The 27,154-nt window shown below is 42.1% G+C and overlaps 1 protein-coding gene across 1 annotated transcript; it reads left to right on the top strand.

Annotated features, from left to right (window-relative positions):
- Nucleotides 1–354: 354 nt before the first annotated feature.
- On the top strand, nucleotides 355–27,154 carry LOC115074327. The gene is made up of 16 exons (XM_029573669.1): nucleotides 355–504; nucleotides 762–888; nucleotides 5,728–5,939; nucleotides 6,163–6,325; nucleotides 6,782–6,864; nucleotides 8,170–8,330; nucleotides 8,454–8,625; nucleotides 8,868–9,049; nucleotides 10,106–10,193; nucleotides 12,147–12,281; nucleotides 13,263–13,598; nucleotides 21,385–21,497; nucleotides 21,840–21,955; nucleotides 23,411–23,540; nucleotides 24,425–24,547; nucleotides 26,454–27,154. The coding sequence occupies exons 1-16, from the start codon at nucleotides 471–473 to the stop codon at nucleotides 26,688–26,690; spliced, it is 2,412 nt and encodes an 803-aa protein (XP_029429529.1). The 5' UTR covers nucleotides 355–470; the 3' UTR covers nucleotides 26,691–27,154.

Raw genomic sequence — 27,154 nt, 5'->3', positions numbered from 1 at the left:
CTATAGTGACATTCAAAAAGAACAATTTCTTCTGAAAATCCTTCTGAGAACTGAAAAATGATTTATGTGTTGCAGGTTGAATATCTGAAATACCAGAAAGAGCAGTCTCTGGGTGTGCACCACACCTGGCTATTTCGGCCATTTTTTTTCAGGATTGTGGATAGTTTGTTTTTTTTTAGTTCTTTTATTTTGATTTGATTTACATTCCGCTTTTCGACACTTCAAAGCGGATTACAAAAAAGCATTAGGATGGGGGAATTGTGAATTTCCTGTGATATTGCTTATCTGTGTCATCTCCTTCTGATGAAATTCTGCTTTACCTCTTTGGTTTTTTCCTTATTGCCACAGCAGATTCTTGGTCAGTTTCTCCAACTACAAAACATCTCAAGGAGAAGAAGATTTCCTCCTTTCAGGACTTCAGCTCCTTACCCCTCATCCCAAATCCAATTGTTTGCTTGAAAGAAGGAGACATGATCTTTTACCAGCTCAGCATTTTTCCCAGGAGTGAGTATTTCTTTCTAACTACAGTCTCTTGTTCAGATCGCAGTTTCATGGCTTAAGTACAAGCTTACCTGTCTACTACTTTGCCTCCCTGATAGAGTCACCCAATAGCTTTCCTAACCCCTGGCAGGTCCTCCATTAGCTTCCCTACCTAACCGGTAAGGTAGTGTAGAGAGAGAACGGAATTGATGGTGCCTTTCTTCCTTGGATGTTACCAATGCATTGCACACCAGAGTTATCCATGCTCATCTAATTTGCAGATCGTTCTGCCAGCCACTATCCTGTGTACCAGGAACAACATTTGTACAACAGCAACACCAAGTGGGATTTTGGTGCATTTAGGAGACTGGATTATCTCATTCGAGAAACTCACCTAAACATTTCCAGGTAAACTTGTCAGTCTACTAGAGGTCACAGTAACATAGTAAATGATGGCAGATAAAAATCAAAATAGCCCTTCCATTCTGCCCAGTTGAGATTCATTCCCTTTTGCTAGATATGCATATGAAATTCTCAAATGCAACATAGCACCAACTCCCCACTTGGGGCTGGATTTACTAATATATCCAGGCTCTTTGAATCCCGCGGTAATGGGGGGGGGGGGGGGGACAAAATGGGAGGGCAGTCCTGCGATAGCCGGCAGCGATCGCACCTCCGCGGTGCGATCGCTGCCGGCGTTGTGCCAAATAACTACACCATAAAAGGTGTAGTTATTCGGCGTGAAACTGGCAGCGAAAAAGACCTTTTGCTGTCGGCGAAGTCTTCGCGGTGTCAGCCCTGGTGCCGCCCCGACTCCTCCTCTTCCGGGGCTGACACCGCCCCGACTCCGGCCCCAATCTTGGTATCACACGCAAAACGTCCCTTATCGCGTGCAATCCGCTTGGAAAATGATCCCCTTGATTCTTCCCCCCAGTCGCACAAGGTTCCTCTCATATCTCTCCCAAGCATGGCTATCATGCTCATTACTCCTATTGGGTTCTCCATGCTGTTTTTGAGTTCTGCTTAAGTCATGCTACTTCTGTTTTTGAGTTATAACTGCTGTGCCCTGGAAGTTACCCCCTTGCAAGTGTGTCACTGCTATTTTGGGTTGTAACTGTGCAGGTTATCCCAATGAACTTCATTTCATTCTTCATGCCACCATGGATCCTCTGTGATTATTTCATGTATTTTTTAAATTGTACTACTGTTTTGTTTCCATCCATTCCTCTGAAAGGACATTCTAGACATCCGCCATCCTTTCTGTGAAAAAATATTTCCTAATGTCCCTGAGACTTTCCCCTCGGAGCTTCACATCATGACCTCCTAGTTCTATAATTATCCTTCTGTTGAAAAATGTTTGCCTCTTGTACCCCATACTGTTATGTGTTTAAATGTCTCTATCATATACCCCCTTGTCTCTCCTCTCCTCTAGGGTTACATATTTAGGTCCTTCAGTTTCACCCCATATGGCTTTTGGAGCAGTCCCCAAACCATTTTGGTTTCTTTTCTCTGAACCACTTCTAGCCTCTCTCAATCCTTTTTGAGATACTGACTCTAGACCTGACCAAAGCACTCCATGTGAGGCCTCACCAATGACCTGTTCAGAGGCATTATCACCCCCTTCATTTCTGCTGATCAGAGCTCCCCCTATTAACCCAAGCATCCTCTTTGTTCTGGCCACAGCCTTATCACACTGTTTTGCTACCTAGAGATCATCACAGGATCACCCTGAACCCTCATTCCAGCTCTTCATATCTCACTGTGTACCACTCCCTCAGATTTCTGCATCTCAAATGCACGACTCTGCACTTTCTTTCACATTGAATCTTAACTGCCAAGCATTTGACCACTTCTCAAGTTTTTCTTTTTAGATCAATTCTCATTCTATCTTCTCTCTCAGGGGTGTCCACTTTGTTGCAGACCTTTGTATCATCTGCAAAAAGACAAACGTTTCCTGCTAATTCCTCTGCAATTTCCCTCACAAAGATATTGAATAGAGCAGGCCCAAGGACTGATCCCTGAAGCATTTCACTAAGCAACTTTTATCTCCTCAGAGTGAATTCCATTTACCACTGCCCTCTGCTGTCTGTCACTCAAACAGTTTCTAATCCAGTCCACCATCTTGGGGTCCGTCCCCAGGCTGCTCAGTTTATGAGCTTTCTTTAGGGGACAGGATCAAAAGCTTTGCTGAAACCAAATAAACCACATCCAGCGAGTGCCCTTGATCTAGCAATCAAAAAAAAAATCTATCAGATTTGTTTGACACAATCTCCCTTTGGTAAAGCTACGCTGTCTTGTATCTTGCGAGCTGCTGGCTTGTGTATACTTTGGTATAAAACAAACAATATGACAAAAAAACCGCTAAGGACTGTTCTCCAACACTACAATCAAACGTTATAAAACTAGAACAGTCAATCTTACAACCGTCTTTATTTTTTAATTATTTCCACCAACATTTAATTAATTCAGTGCCTCAAAAACTAATGGATCCTCCACTTTACCACTTGCATTTTTATTCTCAATATTTTATAAATCTTTTATTGTAACACATATTGTTTATCCCTTTAATTAAATACACCCTAATCACATTTCACTCTCCCAGACAAAATGTGATTTAGGGTGTGTTAATTAAAGGGATAAACAATATGCATTACAGTAAAAGATTTATAAAATATTGAGAATAAAAATGCAAGTGGTAAAGTGGAGGATCCATTGTTTTTGAGGCATTGAAGAAATTAAATGTTGTTGGAAATAATTAAGAAATAAAGCCAGTTGTAAGACTGACTGTTCTAGTTTGATTATACTTTGGTGTACACAACTCCCATGCTTTGGTAGAGCAGCATAGGAGGAAAACCAAAACAAAAAAACATGGAGAAGATAATTTCTTCTTCTCAGAGACACAGATAGTCTCTTTCAGGAAAGATTTCAGGACACGCAGCTCACAATGACCCTGGTTAGTCCCTTTCTTTCACATCCAAAGAATCTGTGGTTTAGGATGAGCTCTTTAGCCGTGGATTCAAAGCTGGCTCAGATACATATTTTCAGGATACAGTGGTAAGTTAATGGATCATTGGAGATTAATGAACCAAAGGCATTACAGTTGGCTAAGGACAACTGTGAGAGATTTCCAGTGAATTTTAGACATAAAATTAGCAATCTAAGGGGAGAGGGTGAGTATTAGACCAAAAGGCATTAGATCCAGGGGTCGTTGTGCTGAATTTGTCATAGGAATTAGCTGCTTCACAGTTTTGAGTTTAGAAATGGAATATTTTCTGTCCATTTTCCACTAAGGACCTATTGAGGTTAAATGATCCAATGAAATCCTTCACAATGCCCCCCTGGATATCTCTCTGTTTGATTAAGGCTGCAAGAACAGGAGTAGCATGCTAGCGCTGCTGCTCTAGCACACAGGCCGATACAGTACAGTGTGCTCCGGCGGAGCGCACTGTTAACCCACGATTGGACACGTGTTTTCGACGCGCTAGCTTTACCCCTTATTCAATAAGGGGTAATAGCGCGTCGAAAACGCGTGTCCAACCCCCCCGAACCTAATAGCACCCGCAACATGCAAATGCATGTTGATGGCCCTATTAGGTATTCCCGCGCGATTCAGAAAGCAAAATGTGCGGCCAAGCACATTGATTTACATATAATGTAAGAAGATCGGTATATAAAAACCATAAATAAATAAATAAATAAAGGTAGGCGTTAATTTCTCCGGGCAGTGGGAAAGTGCACAGAAAAGCAGTAAAAAGACTAAAAACTGCTTTTCTGTGCACCCTCCGACTTAATATAATGGCGATACTAAATCGGAGGTCCTGAAGTTAAAAAAAACTTTAAAAACATAATGCTGAAATCGGCCCGCGGTTCGCAGGTTGAAAATCAGATGCTCAATTTTGCCGGCATCCGGTTTCCGAACCCGTGGCTGTCAGTGGGTTTGAGAACCGGCGCTGGCAAAATCGAGCCTCGGCTGTCAAACCCGCTGACAGCCGCCGCTCCTGTCCGCGGGCCCTCATTTAAATACAGAATTGCGCGCGCTGGGAGAGTGGCCTGTGCGCGCGCCGGGAGAACGGGCATTTGCCCGCTGTCCCGCAACTTTTACTGTAGCGGCCCGACAGTGATTCTCAACCAGTGTTTCGGGACACACTGGTGTGTCATCAAAAGCTGGGAGGCGTGTCACCAAAATTTGAAGTAGACGGGAAATCTAAGCCTTCTATAACTGCCACATACGCCTTCTGGCTGTTGCAGAAAGCAGAACGGAGAGCCGGGAACTTGAAATGCCAATCGCTGTTTCCTGTTGTTTTTTTCTTGCACCCTGGCAATGACTGCCACTGCCAACCCAAGCTGGAAATGCTGCATCTTGCTCTCTCCCCGTGGCTGTGATCACCACTGCCACCAAACCTAGTTCAAGGGATCCTGCTCCCTGACCAATGACCGCAATCACCACCATTGTTAGTTGCAAGGGAGGAGGAGATGGCTCAAGGCACTCCCCCATTTTCCTCCTTCTGATGGCTCTGATTGTCACGTGCAGGGGCTAATTTTAAAAGGGAGACTAGTGGTGGTGATGGTGGGGGGGGGGGGGGCGAGGTATTGAAAAGAAAACAAGCCTGTGGGGTATTAGAGTAAAGTAATGAGCCTGATGTAGTGGGGGAGGGGTGCCAGGTATGGCAAGTGCCTCATCCTCCAAAATATGGCTTGCAGGATTGAGATTAAGTTGGGACGAGGATGTGGAGAAATCAGTGATTGGATGGAGATAGGGGAATAGAGACTGAGATTGTGTGGGTACTCGGGGATTAATCATAGGTCTCTCATAGTGCAATTTTTTTTTTAAAGAAACATTTTTGTTACAATTTAAAAAAAATATATATTAGCAAAAAAAGCACTTATCTTTTTGCAGGCTTAACTAGGATGTCCCATTGAAATGTCCAAAATCCTGGATCCTATGAATACTTTGGTTATCCGCTAGACAGCAAGCCTATCCAATACTGCCCGACTCAGGTTGTGTTTTTGCTGCTATCTTCAGGGAAAAAATTAAATCGTTTTTCAGTTCTCCTGAACCATTCCGAATTAGGCAATATCGTTTACATTGCCTAATTTGGGAAAAATGATTGCACATCCCTAATTTTTGCAGGTTTTTGTTAGTTCACAAGGTCGATTTACCTATGGACTGCATCTGTGACTTGCCTGGAAGACATCTATCACATGTTGCAGTGGAATCCACCCATCTCCTTCAACTTTTGTCTTTAGGTTTGCTCATGTTTTCCATCGTTCTGGAAGATATGTTTTTATGGACAACGGAGAAGAAGGTCGTATACTCATCGTCATTGTTAACGGAAACAATATTGAGTGTGACCCCTTAGAGACTCCATTCCAGCCGTCTTCGCCATATCAGCTGGTCAGACATGGGATTCTGAAACATCGGAAATTAAATTTGGCTCCAAACTGGGTTGCTATTTCAGGTACTTCAGCATAACTGTGTATTCATCACAGATATTATGTTCCTACTCTGCAGGATGATAGATACGACCTACCCTGCAACTCAAGTACAATATCATAAGTGCCTCCATTGTTTTCCACTATAGGCATAAGCAGGAGTTCTCTCTGATGCTTTTTCATATTGTAATAGTCACTGAATGGTCTTCTAGTCTCTTCCTAACCTGCATCTTCTCCTCTCTTTTCCAGGAGTGCTGCTTTTCCTTGGCCTTTTAGTGCTTCTCCTGCTGGTCTTGGCTGCATTGTTAAGACCCTCGCTCTTGGAGCCCAGCCCCATGAAAAGCTGGAAGCCCAGATGGAGGAGTCTTGGTGAGCCTTACATCCCTCCTGAATATGTTCTCACTCGAGACAGGTGAGTTTTTGCTCTAATGAAAAAACGCTTGCTTGATTTTAAATCACACGCATACACAGACACACACATACACAATCACACACACAAGCAGAAACCTGGTTCAATGAAGCATAGATACAGGGGACATCCCAGAGTTACCACACAGCTAAACTAGCAAGTTGTGCTCCCAGTTGAGGACGTGTTTGCAGAAATGATCTGGACCTTGTTACTGGTGGTTATTAGTGAAGGCACTGATTGACCCCTGTACCTTGGAAGTATTCCTGTCTTTCTCCATATGCATTTTCTTGATCCTGTTGTCAGTCATTTAATTGCGTTGCTTCACATCCATTGCAGTGTCTTGAAAAGACTCCTCTATCAGATTTGCAGCATTGTAAAGATAGCCTTAATGCTGTGCATGTGTGAGGGCCTGGGAGTACGTTCTTCATACCTGTTCTCCCACTTCTCTCTCCCTTTCAGCCTTGAGCTCTATGAAGTTCTTGGGCCAAGAGGTTCTGGAGAAGGGGCAGATGCAGGGAAGGATGAAACTGCCAACAGATCGGGTAATCTGCCCTGATTTTCACAGCCACCCTTTCGCAAGCCTATTCGCTCCTCCTCCCTTTGCTTTCTTCTACTTTTTATACTATTCATTTATAAGACATTTTCATACAACCTTCCTAGTCAAGAATCCTTCAAGACAGCGTATGACTATATTAAAGTAAATCATATACAAAAAAAACAAAAACAAATTTAAGAACACTTAAATGAAACAAAGAGGCAGTTCTCAAAGCTAATTACCTGGGTAAAAAGGCTTAGCTGAAGATGTTCCTCCTCAGCTTGGGTAAAAGTACACATGGACTTCCAAGCTGGACTGGGAGGCAAGTAACTGGTGCACATGATATTTTTGCAACCGCATGTGCTATTTTACCCCTCTTGGCTACCTGCAGAAAAGAACAGGTACAAAGTACAATGGGGCTTTTAGCACATGGAGCCTACTCTGATTTTCAAAGAGAAAGTGCATGGTTGGGTATCTCAGCATGATGCAAGCCTGAAGTGGGTGACTGGGAAATGTTCTCTTGCTTTAGATAGATTTTTATTTTTATTTTTTTTGACTTTCTGAATCATAAATATATATGAAAGATGCTGCCTTCCAAGGTGCTGCCACACCACCAGTGTCTTTTTTTGTATGGCTGGGGCTTGAGGGGCCAGTAGACCCCAGGGTTATTTTGTTTTTTGAATGGGGATGGTGGGAAAGGGAATGGGGCCTGCTGGGTCTTCTTTAGAAGGTGGTAATTTTCAAAAAGATGTACATGTGTACAACTGGGTTTTACTCGAGTAAATGGCTTTTGAAAATTGCTAAGGTACTATGTTACATTTATGCATGCAACTCCTTTGAAAATGTCTTCCTAAACCTGCAGATGCTTCTTTTGCATTCCTTGCCTAAAATTCCGTAAACTGTTATGCCATATTTTGCACTTCCTTATCATGGAGAAGCTATAAAACGTAAGAGGCAAAGAGCAGTACCAGCCTGCTTATGGTGTTTTCCTGTTGTATGCTGTAAGCCTGAATTAAAACTGGTAGTCTTCTGATAATGTGAAAGTAAAAATCAAAGTTTGTGGATCTAACTGGGAGGGCTGAGAAAGTGAAAGGGATGGTGCAACCGCTAGGAGTGGGAATGGGAGACAGTGCTATACTCTCGGTTGTCTGTGGCTTTCTTCAGATTTTCACGGATTCCATTTTCCATGCCTCCAAGGTGCGTTATAAATCTCCCTTAGTGGAGGCTGCAGAATAACTTGGGTATCACACCCAGCAATTCAGCCCCTCCTCAAAGTGCATCTTTGGAACGTAAACCCCATCTTGTCTTTTAGGGATAAAGCCCCCGGCGTGGGATCTGGAGGACTTCAATGTGAGAACGCTGTATGATAAGCTGGAAGACCAGAATTTGCACCTGGCCTCTCAGCTGGGAAGGCATCGGAATGATACCCTGACATTTTATAAGGGAATTAGCCAGCGTATCCAGGTTCTAAAGGTGAGCATGGAGAAGTGGCACTCGTGCCACCACTGCTCCATTGGCTCGTTCAGTGGTAAAGGGGGATTGCCTTGCCAGGGGCGCCAGCAATAACAGGGAACATCTTCTGCTCTTTGTAACTAGGACGTGCTTCAAGGGCTGGATGTTAGCAGGCTGAAAGGGAACCTAGAGAAAAGCAGGGAGATTGTGGATGAAATGCAGGGCAGTGTCAAAGATGCCATGTGCTCTGGACAAAGTGATAAGATAATGAGCAGTGCCAACGGAGACGATCAAGAAAGGAACCAACCAACCTCGGGTAAGAAATGTGGTTGACTGAGCCAAAATGTAAGGCTGAGCATCAAAAACTATACACCGGCTGTGGACAGCAGCTAATACAAGCCGACAGACTATTAATTTAAATCTAGAAAGGAGAGAATAATGATCATTCAAAAGAATATCTGATAGGGAAAAGCCTCCGGGGGCATTCAAAAATAGAAACTCAGATTTGCAGTGGAGGTGGTCTCCCAGGAAAATCATTAAGTGCCTTCTTTTATTTAGTGGATGCTTACCGGCAGGAAGCAGCAGAGCTGATGAAAGTTCTAAAAATCCTGGTGCTTAAAATTCACTCTGGGCGCATTGCCGTGAAGAAGGAGCAAACACAACAGTTGACAAGAAAGGCTGAGATGTCAGAATCCAGTGCGGGCAGCTTAGAGAAACCCACAGCTGAGCAGCAGAGCCAGGTAAGGCCAACCAGCTTTTGGTTTCCCTTAGAACTGTGACTTTGCAGCTTTGGGGGCTGTTGAGTTGCTGAAAATGCCCCTCAAAAGCACTGGAGATTACTAGAGGTAGCTCCCTTAACCAGCACTTCTATCCCTAGGAACATATGTCTTAGAAATAAGGGCTCAGCATCCTGCCCCACTAAAACCAGAATGCGCTGCTTCACATGACTCTCTTTTAATTGTATTTGTGACCCAGTAATTTCCTCCTGCTCATTTGGGCTTCCAGTTTAATTGGAGAACAGGCTTGTCATGGGCAATGGTGCGGTGAGCCTTTATTTGCAGCTACTCTGAGTATTTCCCCTATTTTGTAATCTTCCCTAGCACAGCCATTGCAGTAATGGCCCTTGGCCGGGAGCCACAAACCAAGATTCCCTCCAGGAGTCAGTATGCATGCACCCTAGTTCCCGACAGTAGGTGTCACCATCAAGCAATGGTAAGGAATCCCTCTTCCTAGGGACTGTGAACACTGCCTCTGCAGTTTTTTAGGCGCAAATAGGCCTAAAAAAGCTAAAATCAGGTCCAGGAATTGAACCCAGCAGCGCACAGCTTTTTAAATGCGCATATGCAGAGAATGACTAACAGACAGATGCTGGCATATTATTGTTTTATACCATTTTTATTTTCGACTATCTTTTAGCGTTGTATTAATATGTATTACTTATGTTTTGATGAGATTTCATCCTTACTAATAATACTGTTTTATTTTAATAATTTGAAAGTATTTTATTTATTTAAAGTTTTTTCTAGACCGACATTGTTATCTTAAATAACTATTTATAAATTTTTATATCGTCCCTTTTTTTTAAATCATTTTTGTTGTTATTACTATTTATTGTATTTTCCTATGTTTATTGTATTGTACACCGTTGTGAAGGTTTTACTGATGTGACGGTATATAAAAAAAACAATAAACCACAAACCTCCGGATCCATCCTCAGCCACTGGATTGGCTCCTTCACAGCACTCTTGAGGATGAGGAGGTTTCTTTGCTGTCTCACTGTTTTGTTTGCCCTTCAGGCTTCCAGCCTTTTCCAGCAGCAGGTCTTTTCTGGAGGGAACAACCCTGGAAGTGGAGAAGCTGGCATGCCTTCCACAGCATGTGCACGTAAGGAAGAATTGTTTCCCAAGATCACCCATCTAGTGCTTGAGCCTAAGGTATCAGGAGAGATGGGCCCTTACCATGCAGATTTCCTTTCTAATCTCTATGCCACTGTCATGTCCCATTAATAGTTTTGACATTCTCAGTCAAACAAGCCACTTTTCTTAATATGGAAATCTTCAGATGGTTGCTGCAGTTTCGGAAGGTCACCCTAGCACTTTCCTAGGTTTTGCACCTGGAGCAGCCCTCTAGCATCCTGAGTCACCTGAGGCCATGTGCCTGAGATTTCAGGGTAGCTCCCCATAGAAACTCATGATGTTCTCAGCCTCTGCACCTAGAAGATTAGTCTCCTCAGAATCTGCCGATCCTTTTGGATTAGAGGATATTCCCAGGCTCTTCAAGAGATGCACCCTCATATGCAATGCTTCCAGCCTTCGCATATTCTGACTGCTTGGTAACACAAGACTTCTGGCCTTGGAACACCAGAATCCTTATAACTTAGTGCTATTCTTGCACCAAGTTTAAGGTTTGGGCAAAAGTGTACAAAATTGTGTATATAATTCATTGTTCATGTGTGCCAAATTTACGATTTGAGACAGCCTGGCCCATTTTTGAGGCCCTATGTAGCATAACAAGGCCACCACCTGAAGACCATAGGGGAAAGGGGTAAGGCAGGTATCAGTAGGAGAAGGAGAGGTTGAGGACAGCCAGACAAAGACCTTAGAAGAGGTATAATAGGAGGCAGGGGCACAATTTCCAGGTGAGCACCCTCCCGCCCCCTCCCCCTCCTCGTCTAATTATCAAATAGAGATGTTTACCAAAGGACTTGGGAATGGGCATCACAGCTGGGCAGATCTCCACTGGCAAAAAAAAGGAGGAGAAAACACAATTTGAACATAGTTGCAAACCGTTGTGAAAATCAACACTAAACATCGGTATATAAAACTGATTAAATAAATAAATAAGTGCTCAGGCACCCTTAGGTATGAGGATGCCTGGGTAGGTTTGGTTTATATTTATTGTTTGCTTAGACCATGGTAGAGGTGCTTGCAGGAAGCCTCTGGAGAAGTGAGGTAGAGGCAGACAATATGGGGCGACCACAGCCACATGGGGTGGAATGATGCCGGACAGCCACCTCACAAGAGAATTATTTAGCTGGTTTAGTTCAATAGCATTAATCCTTTGTCAATAAGGAAGGGGAGAAAATGGTTATCCTGGTTGAAAAGCTGAATAACAAAAAAAAATGAAGCTGCAGCCATTTAATCTAGTCAAAGAAATATGTGGGATGCATAATTCATTGGGGGCAGGGCGAAAGTGTGGCATGCCCATGTTATACAAAAATCTCACTCAAATTCCACCGCTCTGCAAAGAAGCAAATATATAAAAATGAGGAAAATCATTTTCTTGTGCAGATTTGAAAGATAATAAATTCTAACCACAGCAAATGAAAAATTGCACCTGTCAAAAGATGCACAAATCATGGCAGGGCTTTTGATCAATACATCAGTCCGTGCAGCTGGAAGAGCGATCATATCAGCGTGGAAACTCCCTTGTAGGGGCATGGGGATGCTTTTTATGGGGATAATTTTCCCTTTTAACATTATACCAGGGAAGCTTACCCAAACACATTTGCACCTGATAATTTGTGCGGGAAGTTTCCCCTTAGGAAAAAAAAAACACCCTCTTTTGAAAATGCAAAACAATGCATGCAATGGCAAACCCCGCCCCCTCCCTCCCCCCCAGAATGCCTCTTTTTCATGCAAGTAAAGTTGCATGTAGTGGCTCTACCCACTGTTTACCCTCACACAGGGAGGGCAATTTTTAAAAAGCCGTTTTCTTCACTCGTGGAAATGGTTTTGAAAATGACCCTCCCTATCTCTGTCAAACACAAAGACCAGAACATGTAATCATTCTGAAAACCTCTCTGCACTCTGACAACGTGATTCCTGTGTTTATCAGGACTGGATCTGCAGCTTCCCAACACTCTGCTGACCCTTTCTGGTGAGGCGGAGCTGGAGAGACTGATTACGTGTGGTCCTCTTGCGCAAACCCTGCAAGAGATCAAGCAAGCTTTGAGGATGCGTCTTCCTCAGGGTAAAAAAAAATTAATGAATGCTTTTGTTACATCCAGAATTGACTATTGTAATAATGTAATTCCTTATTGCTAGGTCTGCCTAATTATCAGCTTAAAATATTACATTCACTTCAAAACACTTCGGCTAGACTGATCTATGGACTTAAAAGATATGATCACATAACTCCTATCTTGTCAAATCTAAATTGGCTTCCAGTTATCTTCCCTATCAAATTTAAAATCTTGTGTCTCACTTTTCGTGCATTACACACAAGTTCTTCATTATATCTTGCTAAACACATATATCTCATTATGTAACAGTACACTCTCTTCATTTTTCCCAGAAAGGTTTACTAGCTCTCCTCTCCACTATCTGTGATTCGTCTTGAATCAACTAGAGATTCTTCTTTTAGCTATCAGGCACCATTATTGTGGAATATGTTACCATTTGATGTTCATGTCGAAGCTAATTTTGCAAAGTTTAAGAAGGCAGTTACTTGCAAATTTATTTGGTTTAAGGTTTTTTTTTATAATGAATGACAGTGTTCTATTTAACCTTAACTGATATTATGTTTTATTGTAATATTTTCTTTATTTATTTTTGGTTATTATTTAGTTTATATTTAATAATTATTTGTGCCATTTTTTTATTTTTATTTTCTATTGTATCCCTGCTTGGTTACCACTATTTACAGGTTGTATATAAAAAAATTAATAAATACATACATAAATAAAGATGGTGAGGTGGGCTGTGAAATTGATGTCTTAACATATCCTGTGGACTTTATCTGAATTGCCAACCCTCCCTTGTTAGATGGAGGGTTCCCTGTTATCTGACCAATACATGTGTGGCTTTTCTATTTTACCACAGGCCAGATCCCTTATTTTTTAGTAAGGGATTAAAACATTTCTCTCATGTGTCTCTTAACATGTGTTTTTTCCCGCATTGTGCATCGAGTTTTGTTGAGTTACCTATGAGAATTGCTAAATTTTCTTTCCAGAAAACCAACAAAGTCTAAATATGCCAGGGTCTGGAGAATGCCAGATTCTGGTTCCCTTGGGTCTGGGTAGCTTGACGCCTCGGCAACTGGTGGTTTACAGGTTTGGATGCGCCCTCGTGGTCATGTTGTGCAGAACCTACTCTCAATGGCCCCTGGTGCTCCTGCTAGCTGAGAGGATACCTTGCCAAGGTGCAGCGCAATCCAAGTGCGAGCTCCACTTTGGAGATTTCTACTATGATGCTGCCAGCCGGATCCTCTACATCCATGCAGCACAACTGGACAACATCGGTGAATTTGCGCTGACAATCGTGATTGCCACGGCACAGATGAAAGCAGGTACTGTTGCTAATAGTTTTCTTGTGTATAGAAGCATAAGACAGTTAAAGTGACTGAGAAACATCAGGAAGCAGAGATTTTAACACTAGGACTCAGGAAGCTGTGTGGTTTAAGAAGATTTAGATGTTTTCCTGCCAATATTGTTGAAGTACTAATTTGCATCCCTAATTCTAAGGTTTCTGCATTTCCGATGGAGAGCTCTGGACATGATACTCCCACCACCCTCCTAGTTATTTTTTTTCTGTGGGAAATCAGATGTTCTCCCACAGTTCTCTAGGTTTCTTTGAATCTGGTGGATGTTCCATTTCTATTTTCAGCACTGGTGCAGAAGAATGTACTCTTAAGTGAGAAAACAATTGATAACAGCAGTTCACCGGGTTTTTCTTTTGTATAACAGCAGGTTAGAAAGTACATGTTAAGCTTTTGTGATAAGTTTCTTCTTAAAAAGAGAACATCACTGAAGAGGAATGTCGTAAGCAGTACACAACATACCAGATTCTGCATCTCACATTTCACCTTGGGTACCTGCAAGACTAACAACTAATTACAGTTTCTGTCATCTCATGGTTCCTGGAAATCTAGGTTTATGAAGTTCTTGGCTTGCATGATGAGATTTGCTTGCGGCTTACCTACTTCCTGTATTGTCTAGGGCTAAGCACAACACGATTACAAAGGTAACAAAAATCATTTCAGAAGGAAAAACAGTATTTATTTATTTTAAATCTTTTCTATACCGTCGTTAAGCTAGTTGCCGTCACAACGGTTCACAATAAGGCACATAATTTCAAACTTAAATGTGTTGAGTTATATTAACTAAACAGGTGCTATCAAATACTGTAACATAGTTTCATATTAAATATTACTTAGTGGTTGTGATAAGTCATGTCTACATGACAGGGAAGAGTGGCCTAACAAGGAGAAAGGGATAATATATTGGAGAAATTATAAGAGGGGAAATATAACAGGGTATGGAGTTATAATGGGCTAAACAAAACAACTGGGATGTGCATTTGTTTTGAACGAATGCCAAAAATGTCAGGTAATTTTTTTATGTTTGCACTTCTGTACTCAGTGTTGAGCACTGTGAAAATAGCGGAAGCCAAGATGGTGTAAATAAATAAATAAATAAATAAATGCAACAAAATAAAGCCATTTTCAATTTATTCCAAATGGAACAAACCAAAAAGTGCCTCCTTTGAAAGTAACTGAAAATTTTAGGGTATTTTCATATTCATGCATTTTTGGGGGAAAAAAACAAACCAGGCCTCTGATGGCCATGACAGGGTCTCCCCAGGCCAAAACATTGTCCCAGTGCCAGCTCCTGCCCTGAGCCAGCCTGGTATCGAGGCCTACCTAGTGCTGGGGTCTGCCCTAAGCTAGCTCAGCGCCCAGAGCCAGCCCGAGGACAGGCCTGATGCCAGGGTTTACTCCCTTTCCTTCTCCCCCCTTTAAAATTGCCAGGGCTGGGAAACTCTCAGCCAAGCCCCCATTTACCCCTTTCCCAGATCCTCCAGAATGGGCAGTTACTGCTACATGGTCCACAATGCTTTAAAAATAGAGCTGTGTCTACCAGGAGGATGGGATCATAGTGATGTCAGTTCCATGACTCTCTCTGGTGCCATTTTTTTCTGTAAGGCTGGGCAGGCCTCAAGACTGGGCCACACCAGATTGGCCTCAGTTTTGGGCCAGCTCTGGAAAGACTCCAGAGCTAGGTAGGCCTCAACCCCAGGCCGGCTCGGAGCAGGCCCCGGTGCCTTGTTGGCCTTGGTGCCAGGCAGGTTCAGAGGCAAGCCCCAGCGCTGGTTTGAGGCAGGGCCCAGCATCAGGCTGACTTTGGCTTCTGGCAGGAGAGTTTTGGCTCAGGTAGGCCCTGGAAGGTTTGTTAGAAGCCTTTTTTAAATTTGATTCCTTTTTTTTTTATTTTGTAATAATAATTATAAATAATAATTCTTTATTTTTTGTTGTTGTTGTTGTTGTTTAATGTATTTTTCAGTTCAGCAAATAAACTGAACCAAATAAAAATATTTAACAAACCAAAAAAAGCCCTGAAATGAAAAAAATGAGCCAAAATGAAAAAATGGGGGCTGCTCATTCCTCCAAAACAAGAGAGTAGAAATAATACAATACAGAAATTATTTTGGAAAGGAAACAGGGTGGGGTATTAAACAAGGAGATTTAATAAGGAAGAAACAATGATTGATATAGTATAGCTATATGACAGTTTGGGAAATGGTAATATGGAATTATAATTGAGTATAAGGTACTGGAGAATGGTACAGCATTTACATGGTACAGATTTTACATCATTTGAAGTGAGGAAAATCTCCCAAAGTTGAGATTTCTACAATGTTTTCTCACCCTAGCTTGATTTTTCTCTCTCTCTCCTCCACTCCACTCCCCTCACCCTCTCCCTCCCCCTCTGCAAGCCCAGAAATGGCCAAAATGCAATTTGCAATCTTTTTCGCAAATTGTGTTATGGCCATTTTGGGCATATCTCACAGCTTAACGTCAGGATTTCCGGTGTTAAAAACGTGCGATAGCATGCGTTATGCTATCGCACAGTGCAATATTGCTCCTCAGTTTTATTAATCCCACCCAAACCCCTCCCCAATCCTGCCCCTTCAAAAAATTTGCATTTGCGCCATGCAGTAACATAGCTATCACATGCGTTATAGCGTTAACATGCGTTAACGCCATAATGCATTTTGATGAATGACCCTATAAGTTAGCCGGATAGAACTGAAATTTGCCTAAGTTAGCTGGATAATTTAGGGATGCCCCTGGTTGACTCTTTTTGATTTGGCTAGAATGTAGCAGGATAATGACTTATCCAGCTAAAACCTAGTTGGATAAGTGGCTCAGTATTCAAAACCTTTCCATTTAGTTGGATAACATCTAGGTTATCCTTCTAAATGATTTTGAATATTGACCTCTAGGTGCCTAACATAAGAAGTAAGGTGCTTAGACTTCCTAAGTGAAAATTCCCTCCTGATATATTCCTAAATTTAAGCAGCTAAAATGTGGGCGGGCAGGTAGGTAGTTAGGTCTAGGGAGAGAACTTAGGCGTCTAATTAGCACTGATTTTCAGCATTTGGCACATCATTTGCATGGCCAAAACTAGGCACAGGAACAGGTGCCCTAAATGAGGTGCTATCTACCCCCTCACCCCCATCCAAGCTGCAATCCACTCCTTCCCAAACTCCAATACTTTAAACATCACCTTCCCCCAAGCAGCAATCTTCTCTTCTCGCTATTCCCAAACCATAATAGCTTAAAGCCTTCCCCCACACCTCCAGTTGCTTAGGTTTAACTGAAAATGTCCCAAAATCTAGTCAGCCAAAATTTGGATGCTTACATGTAGTGCTCAGACTTGACTGAAAATTGATCCCTTGGCACATTAAACCCATTTTGTGGGTTAAATTAAATGTAAATACAATTGCACACACAGTGAGTACGCACAGAAATTTATTATTGCAAAGACTAAAATTGTGGAAAAGTGTTGCAGATGGAACCTCATACAAGAAAAACGCGTGAAACTCCCCAAACATGGGGGCTTCCTTGCATCTTTGGGCACAAAGCCCTGTTTGTGGAAGTTTCCACAGTTTGGTACATCGCCTGCAGGCTGAGTTGGTTTGGTGTTTTTATCCCACTACATCTCTGGGACTTCTAGTTCCAATCTCCCTCTTAAAGGACTTAGATGTAATGGGGCGAAAGCAGGACTAGCTCAGCCTGTTCCTTTTCACTACGGAGTCACTCATCAGATCACCTTAGCTCTGCAGCTCACTAGGGAACCTTTGAAACTCAGTCCAATGCATGGAAAGTACAGCTTTCTCTTAACCTCCTTTATTGGGGGGGGGGGCTTCAGAGAATTTAAAATATGCAGTAAGATCCCCTGGTGCCATGGACATATACTTGAGAAGCAAAAGTCGATGCCGAATCTTCCTAATCCCTTTCCCCCTAGCCGTCTCTCCTACTTCTTCTTGGCCCTGATTAGGCTTTATTTTCAGTTGCTCTTACCACTCACATTCTGGTCAAGGACTACGCTGAGATGCCATCTGGGTATGTATTTTTTTTTCTCTAGAGCAATTAAAACCTTAACTGGGCAACAGCAAGCTTCAACAGTTGTCTCCTTTTCTAGCGACTATAATTGGACCTGTGACCCTTCCGTCACTTTCGTTTTCACTGTGAGAACTTTGACCTCCGTGCTTTCGACGCCTTTGCTCTTCCCTCTGTCTTTATTTGCTTAAATTGAAAGATATTTGGAGTCAGAAGCTTTTTAGGTTTTTAACTGCTACGTAACTACAGACAGCTGTTGGGCAGGCAGCTGCGTTCAGCTGTGTGCTGTAACTGAGATAAAGCATAATATTCCACTAACGAATTCCATTGTGACTTGCCCATTAGATTATTTTTCAACAAAATGTTTCACTCCAGATTACCTGTGCTACTGATTAGACAAAAACTGCAATTAGCGAAATAATAAAAAAAAAATGCATGGGGCTCTTGGCCTCACCTGCGTCCGAAAAACAAGGAAAGGTATGATTAATTAATTAAGGGCCAGATATACCTGGGAGGTTTTAACCTTTCTCTGTTTATGGGGCAACTGCTTAGTACATCTGACCCAAAGTTAGCATAAAATTCCATGACAACCGATTTGCGACAAAGTCATCATTACTCCCTTTTAAAAATAGCGCACATCAATTATTTGTAAGCTGTGACCCTTATATGAAACATTGCGTACTCCTAAAAGAGATAGCGAGCCACTGCTACTACTCCCTGGTAAGTAGGAGTAGTAGCAGTGGCTTGCATTCTGGTACTGATCTGGATGGACAGGCTGGAGGATGCAGGTATGGAACCGAGGTCCATCTGCCGCAAGCTTTTGCACAGTCAAACGGGAGAGGCCATCCGACGGCTGCTTGTTAACTTAATAGCACAGGGAGCTGATATTCAGGGGAGCACGGGAGATAAGCGGAGTAAATTCCATCTTGTTATCTTTTTTCTTTTTACGGATGTTCAGATGCACTTGTGGTGCTTATAGTGGCGATGAATAGCCTGCCAAATGTACTCGCGTGTAAGCAGGTATTTGTGTGGACAGAGATGCCCACACAAAATTTAACTGCCTAGCGTGGAATTTCATGCTACCTGTCTAAATTTTAAAAGTCCACCCTGGGAGCACCCCCAGCCCAGCCTTTATTATTTTTTTTATCCAGCCAAATTTGAATGAGTAGGTATGCAAATTGAGCCAGGCAAAGGATGGAATGCTGATCAGGTAAGATTCACCAGGCTAAAACTGAGGTAAATCTTTTGAATTTTGACCTCCAGGACAATAGATGTGAGTCTACGATTGTGGTCTTGCAAAATGCAGACTAGGTTACACATAGATGATAGGTTATTAGGTTCTATTGACTGGGAGAAGAAAGGGCTTTCAATATGAGGTATGTGGGATATCATTCCATCCTAGCTGGATTATATCAGCATAATTAAATGCTTCTGCATACCTATGCGGTCCTGGATGCTTTTCTGGGTCCTCCTCCTCTTCTTGTTAGCTTGCTCAGTAGTATGCTGTGTTGACCTATCAATAGAGGCCACCCAGTGATGAAAGTGGATTGCATGATTTTCAGAAACTGTTATTTTTTGGTTAAGTGGGATACTCTGGTGCTGGTAGTTCGGGTGTGTGTATGTGTGCCTATCTGTACAATTGCACTGAAGGTCTGCTTTCAGAGTGGTTACGATGGTTTTGGCACTGGCCCAGCTGCCACAGCACACACAGTCTGACCCGAGCCCTGTTGTAATGACATGTGGATCTCAAGCCCATGCTTTACACACTGCTAGAATTAAGAAATGGTGTGAATTTATGAAGCCATATCTCAAACACACATTATTACTTGCGGCTACTATTCTTTGCAATAAGCCCAATTTACTAATAATGCACATTAACATGCAATATAGTTTGCATGTTAATGTGCATTCTAGACAGGGACAGAGCTAGTGTTTTGTGTTTGGAGGGTGGTGGGGTAAGTCCCAACATCATTACTTTCTCTCTTTTTCTTTAATTCATCATGTCTTTTCTCCCACTTGTTTCCTAACTGGCCAGGTAAAAGCCATGGGGAAGAAAGGAGTTGGTGTTGGATGGATGCATGTTTAAATTTCCCAAAATGTCTGGATGTAACTGAACAAATCTCAACTGGACAGACCAGATGGGCCATTTTGGTCTTTATCTGTTGCCATTTTACTATCTATCCTCCTGCACATTGCTCCCTTGTACAAATTTCAGCTGTCTGTCTGCCTCTTTCAGAAGCTGGTTCTGTCTGCACTGGCATTAGGTGACTGCATGGGCAAAGAGAGGAGCTGTTTCTCTACCTTTTGCTGGTGCTCCCACCCCCGTAACTTATTGTCTCTTTATGCTTTGTATGAGTTCTGGAGGGTACCATGCCAGTGCTATTACATCAGTAGGCCTTTCAGGCTCATAATGTACTGGAACAGTGAACCAGCACATTCCAGCTCACTATGATTCAGATGCTACCCTAGGATGGAATTAGTGGAGAAAGTTGTAGCATGCACAGATGTGTTAATGGTGAAAGAAAGGGTTGTCCTTGCTGTACAATTATGCCGATGTTCATATGAAAGTGACCACCATGCAAAATGTTAAGTGGGGTTTGAGACAAGGAAAGGTTTTTTTATGTACATGCAAGCTTTCTTTAACTCCTGTGTAGAATTCAGTTTAATTTTTCTTCTACTATGACAGTGGTTGTTTTCCCCACCAAAATTGAAAGATTTCTGTTTTTTTATCTTTATCCATTTTCTTCATGGTTTTCTAATGAGGCTGGGCCACAGAAGTGCTTTTAAGCACATTTAATTAGGCAGTGTGCTGACTGAAGTGTGGCCAGGCGTTTTCGGCTTCTTTCCCTTAATTCAAGCTGCGATCACAGCAGGGGTATGCCCAATGGACTTTGCCCGATTCCAGAGTTTGGTGATGACAAGGAAAGAAACACCATATATTTGAAAAGGAATAATATGAGTGATACATAAATTGCAGCGCTGAAAATCTATTATGTGATTCTGAAAATGTGTGGCAGGAGGGCAACTTAAATGTTCATTTCTGATACTGATATATGTAAGGCCCCATGAGGTTCTCTAAAGACTTATCCCATACATTCTGAAAAAAAAGATGGTCAACCCTATATAGATTAGGTAATGGTATTGGTGTCACTGGAAGTGGTAAAAAAAATTATGTGTTTCAGGATTTTCACTCAACAGGAGATCAAAATTGTTTTAGACATCCTGGTAGTGAAAGGTTTCTCAGGGAGCCTTTAACATGTTCACAGTTTCTCTTGGTCAGCCACTGGGCCCACTGCAAATATTTTTTATACAAAAATGTATCACCCAGTCATTCATATTTTAATTTCTGACCTGTGCCTGGTTTATATTCTGCTCCTTATCTGTTTTGTCTTCAATAGCCACTTGGCTCAAGTATTTTTAGAAAGATTAAATCCTTCTCTTCCTTCACTTCATGCATGTTTTCCTAAGTCTGATCACTGGACAGTTTAGACCACAGAATGGCTAGAATGCATGACCATGAGGGTTTTCTGGGGCCTGCTTATGGCCATGAAAATGTTCTGTAAGTTGAAGCAGAGACAGAGAACTCAGAAATAACACACGGTTGCAAAGAGCTTCTTCCTCCTTCCTTCTCCCTTAGAGCTTTTTTTTTTTGCTCCGAGAAAATTCATTTCCCAGTGAAGTAGTTTGAACAGTCTAAAAGATATTAATGCCGATTTCTCACTGTTTCTAGGCTTTCCCATAAGATCAGACCATCCGGACTTCCTGAAACAGTTGAATGGGGCTATCACGGACCTGGCTGGTGCTTTATTCCACTCCTCTTGGGGAGGAGCTCACATAATGAAGGTAAAAGAAAAGTCGATTTGCTTTCTTAAAAATAGACTTCCACCAGCCTACAATAGTCACTCGATCTTATATAAGGCGAACGCTGAGGAATGCATCCATGATTAGATCCTATTTTGGTGGCATCAGGTCTCCCTATAGGAGAACTTAGGCTTCGGCCAGCAGGTAGGCTAAAAGGATCTTGCACTTCCTTTTGGCCATAAATAAGACCTCGTTTTGGCATGTATTAAGGGCCTGTCACCAGCCTATGCTTTACCGTTAGGTGCCTTTGTCGAGTAATTATCTCAAGCTGATGGCAGCTGCCATCGGCATTATCACTTAAAAAATACTGTGGTATGTTGACAGGATCAGGACAATTGTGACTCATCTTCAAATATTAATGGGCATGCAATATTCAGAGACCTTCTGGACGTGCAGATTTCACCCCATTCCCAATTTACCAAGGAATCACGACATGCCAGGTACTGTAGCTGCCATATGATTGCTGATAACAGAGATAAAATGTTTCCCCGTATTTTGCTATATGTGATTGGATATGTCATCTATTAGTTTCATTTCCTATCTCATCTTTATCCGGAGAAGGTTAGATGTATGTCTTTATATCTAATTTAGAATCATTAGTTTTGTTTTGTTTCGTTTCATCCAATTTATATTCCATTTTACCCATAAGACTCAAGGAAGATTACAAACAACAAAAAAGTTTACAGATATAGATCCAAAATACAACATTAATGCTGGGTCATCAAAGCAGAAGCCACCCAGCATTCAACTCAGTGTTCAGCAGATCCATCCTATTCTGCTATAAGAATTGTATTCAAGATCTGCCAACAGGTCTGTTTTTCAGAATAAACAAAATACGAAAAATAATTGTGTTCCTAGATTAAATGTATGCAAATATATCTGATGAATAATCATCATAGTTATTCTGAAAACTGGACCAGTTCATAGGCCTTGAGGACTAGAGCTGGAGACCAGGTCGTTAGGATTGCTATGAATTGTAAATAACTTGTGCAAACTATTCATTAGGCTGCACTAAAGTCGTCGCTTTGAGGATCTAATAACCATAATTAATATAAAACATCAGAGACTTATTTTATATCAGTCATACTTTAAACATGGGATTATTATGAAATTAGTTGTACTTGGTGATTGCTGTTGTGGAGTATATGAGGCAGGTGTGGCTGAAACTAGGGCAGAGGTTCTAACTACAGTTGATTAATGCTAGATTACATTTTGACAGACACAAACCAGAAGATACTAGCCTGTTTTACAGGCCAAATCCAGTCTGGGTTATGCTCAGAACAGGAACCACCTGCATATTCTCCATTGAAAGATGTAACATTTCAACTTAGATCACAAAAACTAATTGCTCAATGTTTACCCTAAATTTCTCCCCATGGAAAATAGGTTTATTATTTTATAGCTAATATGTAAGATGGAAATCACAACTGCATATTGCATTTTCTTTTTGACCTGTCAGTTTTTCCTTCTTCTTTGAGCATTCTAAGTCAATCAGATCTGGCCTCCACAGGGCTTCATTGCCATGAGCCTTCATTCTCAATCCCCTGGATGTTCCCCCAAGTTATATATCCTTCCCCAAATTGCGTAGCCCAGCCATTGCTGCGAAAGGCCTTTGCCAGAACATGGTAACGTAGACCCTACGTCTGGCCGCTAGATGACTAGATCACTGCATGATGATTTGGTACTCCCTCACCCAGGGGGGCGAGGCTGCTTCCTCACCATCTCCAGATGTAGCCAGCCCAGGGAGCAGAGTCCAGGTTTGGGAATCAAACCTAAGTCCTCTGCCTGGCACTGCATAGCACCTGCCACTGGGCTGGCGCTCCCTCCCTTTGCACTTTAAAATTCCTTGGGGCATTGATTTTTTTTTTTTTTTTGTCGTCATTTTCTTCATGCAGAGTGAAAAACTACAGAATGCTTCAGTTACAGATGGAAATTCAAGATATGATGAAAAACTCAAGGAAGTCAGAATACGGGAAGTGGAGTGAAGGAGGACAGAACTCTGAGATCATGATAGCCAGGAGAAAGGTGAGGAATTCACGTAGAGGCCCATATTCAGCAGCTTGGGGAATGAAAAATTAGGTGAGAAATTCAGCAGCATATACCTGGGTAAATCTGTCAGTGAATATACTCAGTTACCTGGCTAAATTTACCTGGGTGACTGTAGGGCAACATTTTTTTTTTTCTAACCAGACTTAGCCAAACGTTTAAGCAGGTAGCGCTCAATAACGGCGCTAACCTGCTGAACATAAAACCTACAAAGAAGGTCTACCAGCATCCCTCTTTTTATCAAGCTAAATTTTACCTGGGTAAAGAGTTACTTGGATAAAACTTTAGCTGGTGAGAGGGAGAAATGTTCAGGTATGGACCTCTTATGTCTACTGGTTGACTTTGAAGAAAGTAGGTCTGAGGCTTAGCTTGTAATTTATTAGTGTGTCCTCACTATCAGTTGCACTTTTACTTCCTGTTCTTTAATAAACCCTTCAAAAATGCTAAGCTCAAGTTAAAATATCTCTTCTGCCTGCTCTCCTACACAGCTCTCTACAACTATCCTGGTTAGGAGGGGCTGAAAGTTGAGTCAGGGATATAATAACATAGTAGATGATGGCAGACAGAGACCTGTTGGCCCATTCATCTTTGGCACACTACTTCCTTGGGTAGATAAGCAAACAAGTTTCCATTGCCCCAAATGACTCCATTTTCCCCCAATCCCTGCTTCATACTCTCATCTGTCCTCTCAGTCCTTCTTTCCCACTGCCCCCATTGAACTGTTCAGAAACCAGACCCCTATCCTGTTCCTTATCTTCTTGTAAACAATGGAATAAAGGAACGCTCCTACAGTCCTTACCATCTCCCTATCTAAATGCCTGAAAACTTGGCTAACAGTCTTGGCTGTGTGCTTTTCTGTGTAGTTGGAGGACAAACTGGATGGAATGAATAAAGAGTTCTTCCAGCTCACAAAACAGGCATTGAAGAATACTGAGAAAGCAGAGTTATTTGACCAGAAGCTGAGAATCTGGGAGGACGCATTCCTGGTAAGCACAAGAGCTGTAAGAGCCATACAGTTATTCTAAGGAACTGGAGAGAAAAGGAAATCGACCATTTTTAAAGAATGGAGCAATTTTAATTTTGCAGACTCTCTCATGTGAAAAATGTGTAACTAGAGCACATAGGCAGGGCAATCTTCAAAGCCTTCCTGCAGGTACATAAGCATTTTACCCATGGAAATCCGGGGCTGTAAAAATTACCTAGCCTCTATGTGGGTTAAAGCTTGCATGTCACTTAACAATGCGTTTACATTTAGGCGGTACCAAGGGTGGGGAGAGGGCGAGGAACGTGCAGAGCTTTCAATTGCACAAAACCGTGTGCATTGATTTGTGCTGAAAACTTATCTGCTGAGAAACCGGGCTCGGATCTCTGCGGGCAGTTTTTTCATTGAGCAACAGTCAAAGCAGTAAGTGCCCTTTAAATGGTGCTTTGTTTATGGTGCAAAAACCACCCATGGAGTTTGCATCCAAGCTAGGTTGAGAGAACCTTGCCCAAATCTCATCTTGGAGTGAGTTTCCTCACTCCGAAGGCCAGCAAATCTTCACAAGAGACCACTGTTCTGTTCGTAGGTGTCACGTAGAATGTCAAAGTGGCCCCTGACCCCCTACACTCTTACCTAATCCCCACCTCGAGTTACTAGGTGGACCTACCATAGGGATACAAATACCTGCCTATGGGCCATGATATTATGGCCAGTCTCTCTCTCTCTCTCTCTCTCTCTCTCTCTCTCTCTCTCTCTCTCTCTCTCTCTCTCTCTCTCTCTCTCTCTCTCTCTCTCTCATTAAAAATGGTCCCCCAGTGGTTGAGCACTGATTTTAGGAACCTACATAGTCAAATGGAGGGCTATTTTCAGCAGCTTGCTGGCCCACAGACAACTTTGGGCCTGCAAACAGATTTTTAAAGGAAAACTCCTCATGAAGTTGTACTTTGAAAATCCACCAGTGGGCTTGTGCCCTGGTGAGCGTTTAATCATGTGCTTTGTAAGTGCAAAGTAAGAGTGTTAAATAAATCAGTGAAAAGCAGTCACGGCTCTATCCCCAGCTCTCACTCTTTTCCCTGCTGAGGGCCTGAGCAATTTTTTAAAAGTGACTTTTTCCACAAGTAAACACCCATTTACGAGCAGAAATCCCTTTGAAATTTGCCTCCACAAATTGCAGGTGTAAATTTATGATCCTAGTATTTGATACTTGTGTTTAGGTGAATTTTAAACTGAAGACTTTTAAGGTACTCCTTCCATAAAATCTGAAACAGAGTTTTTGATCAGCAAGAACCACAATCTTAGCAACGTATATGAATGGGAAAGTCAAGAAGATATTTCACTAGGCCTAGAAGTGGGTATGAGGTTTCTTTAGTTGTGTTGGTTGAGGTGTGGCATGGTGGGGAGGATGGGTGGAGAAATGGGTTGGAGAGGTGTTATAAGATTGTAGTTCATCTTGGTGAAGGAGAACAGACCCCCTTAAAATCTGGGCCTGATATGACTGTCAGCCCTAAAATTTACCAATACTCTTTCACTACAGCCAGTGCACTGCAACATAGAATTTCTTCTTTCCTCACACATTTATAAATCCTTTTGACTCAAGGTCACTGACTAGAAATATATTATGTAGAGTTATATGCAATTGCTCATCTGTAGAGCAAAAATGTTCTTCTTGTCTTTATTGCTTCCTAAATATGTGTTGGGATACTGTTAACCCGGCAGTTTGTACATGCAGTGGTGAACATTGATAGATATGGAAAAGAAAACATCAACAATCATGTTCCCAATGGCCTTCCAATAATGCAATCCATCATACCATACCATTTTTTGAAATGTGTACTCCCAAATGCACAGATTTTGAGGCATATAGATTTGACCATCTGCTAACTGGGTTTCCTTTTATTTGCATGTGGCAGAAACCTGGAGAGCCATTCGGGGACCTAGACTCAGAATTCAGAAAACAGTTGGAGGTCTTGGCCAGACACAAGGACCAAACACTGCTCCTTGAAATCAAGAGGCGCTGCTTAGCCAAGAGGATCAGCAGTACCGAGTGTGAACTGTCTATCCTTTTGCAAGGCACAGATCCTGATGCCAACACCGAGCAATCAAAGCATCAGGAAGACCAACTGAGACCTCAGGCTTTGTATGTATAAACAACGGTAATTGACCAAGATGGCATTTACCTGTGAAATCCACAGCTGTGGCTACATTTCTTCTTGATTCTTAAATTCTAATAGGAATAAAAGCGTTATCAAGAACCAACAAAATTTATGGAAAATCAGGCAAAACTCAGATTATGAACGTTGAGAACGGCTTTACTTCTTTTGGCCTGATTATGTCTGTAGTGCAGAGGTCTGGTAAGCATTTTAGGCCTGGTGTCTTTGTAGGTTGTGATATTGTTCATTGGACCAATCAGAAAGCTGATGCATATGAGCTTTCATGATGAGAAGTCCCATCTTCAGATGACACTTCAAGCAAATCATGGCCACTGAAAAGCAAATACTTGGACTCTAGCGCTGGTCTGCTTCTGTAGAACCAACCAAACCATTCAGAGAATCTTGAAAGAAGATTACCTACCTACTACTCTGTCCTGCTTTGCTTTGCACTTAACCCTTGT

This window comes from Rhinatrema bivittatum, chromosome 12 (assembly GCF_901001135.1).
Source record: "Rhinatrema bivittatum chromosome 12, aRhiBiv1.1, whole genome shotgun sequence".
Classification (NCBI taxonomy): domain Eukaryota; kingdom Metazoa; phylum Chordata; class Amphibia; order Gymnophiona; family Rhinatrematidae; genus Rhinatrema; species Rhinatrema bivittatum.
This window is presented reverse-complemented; position numbering and strand designations above follow the sequence as displayed.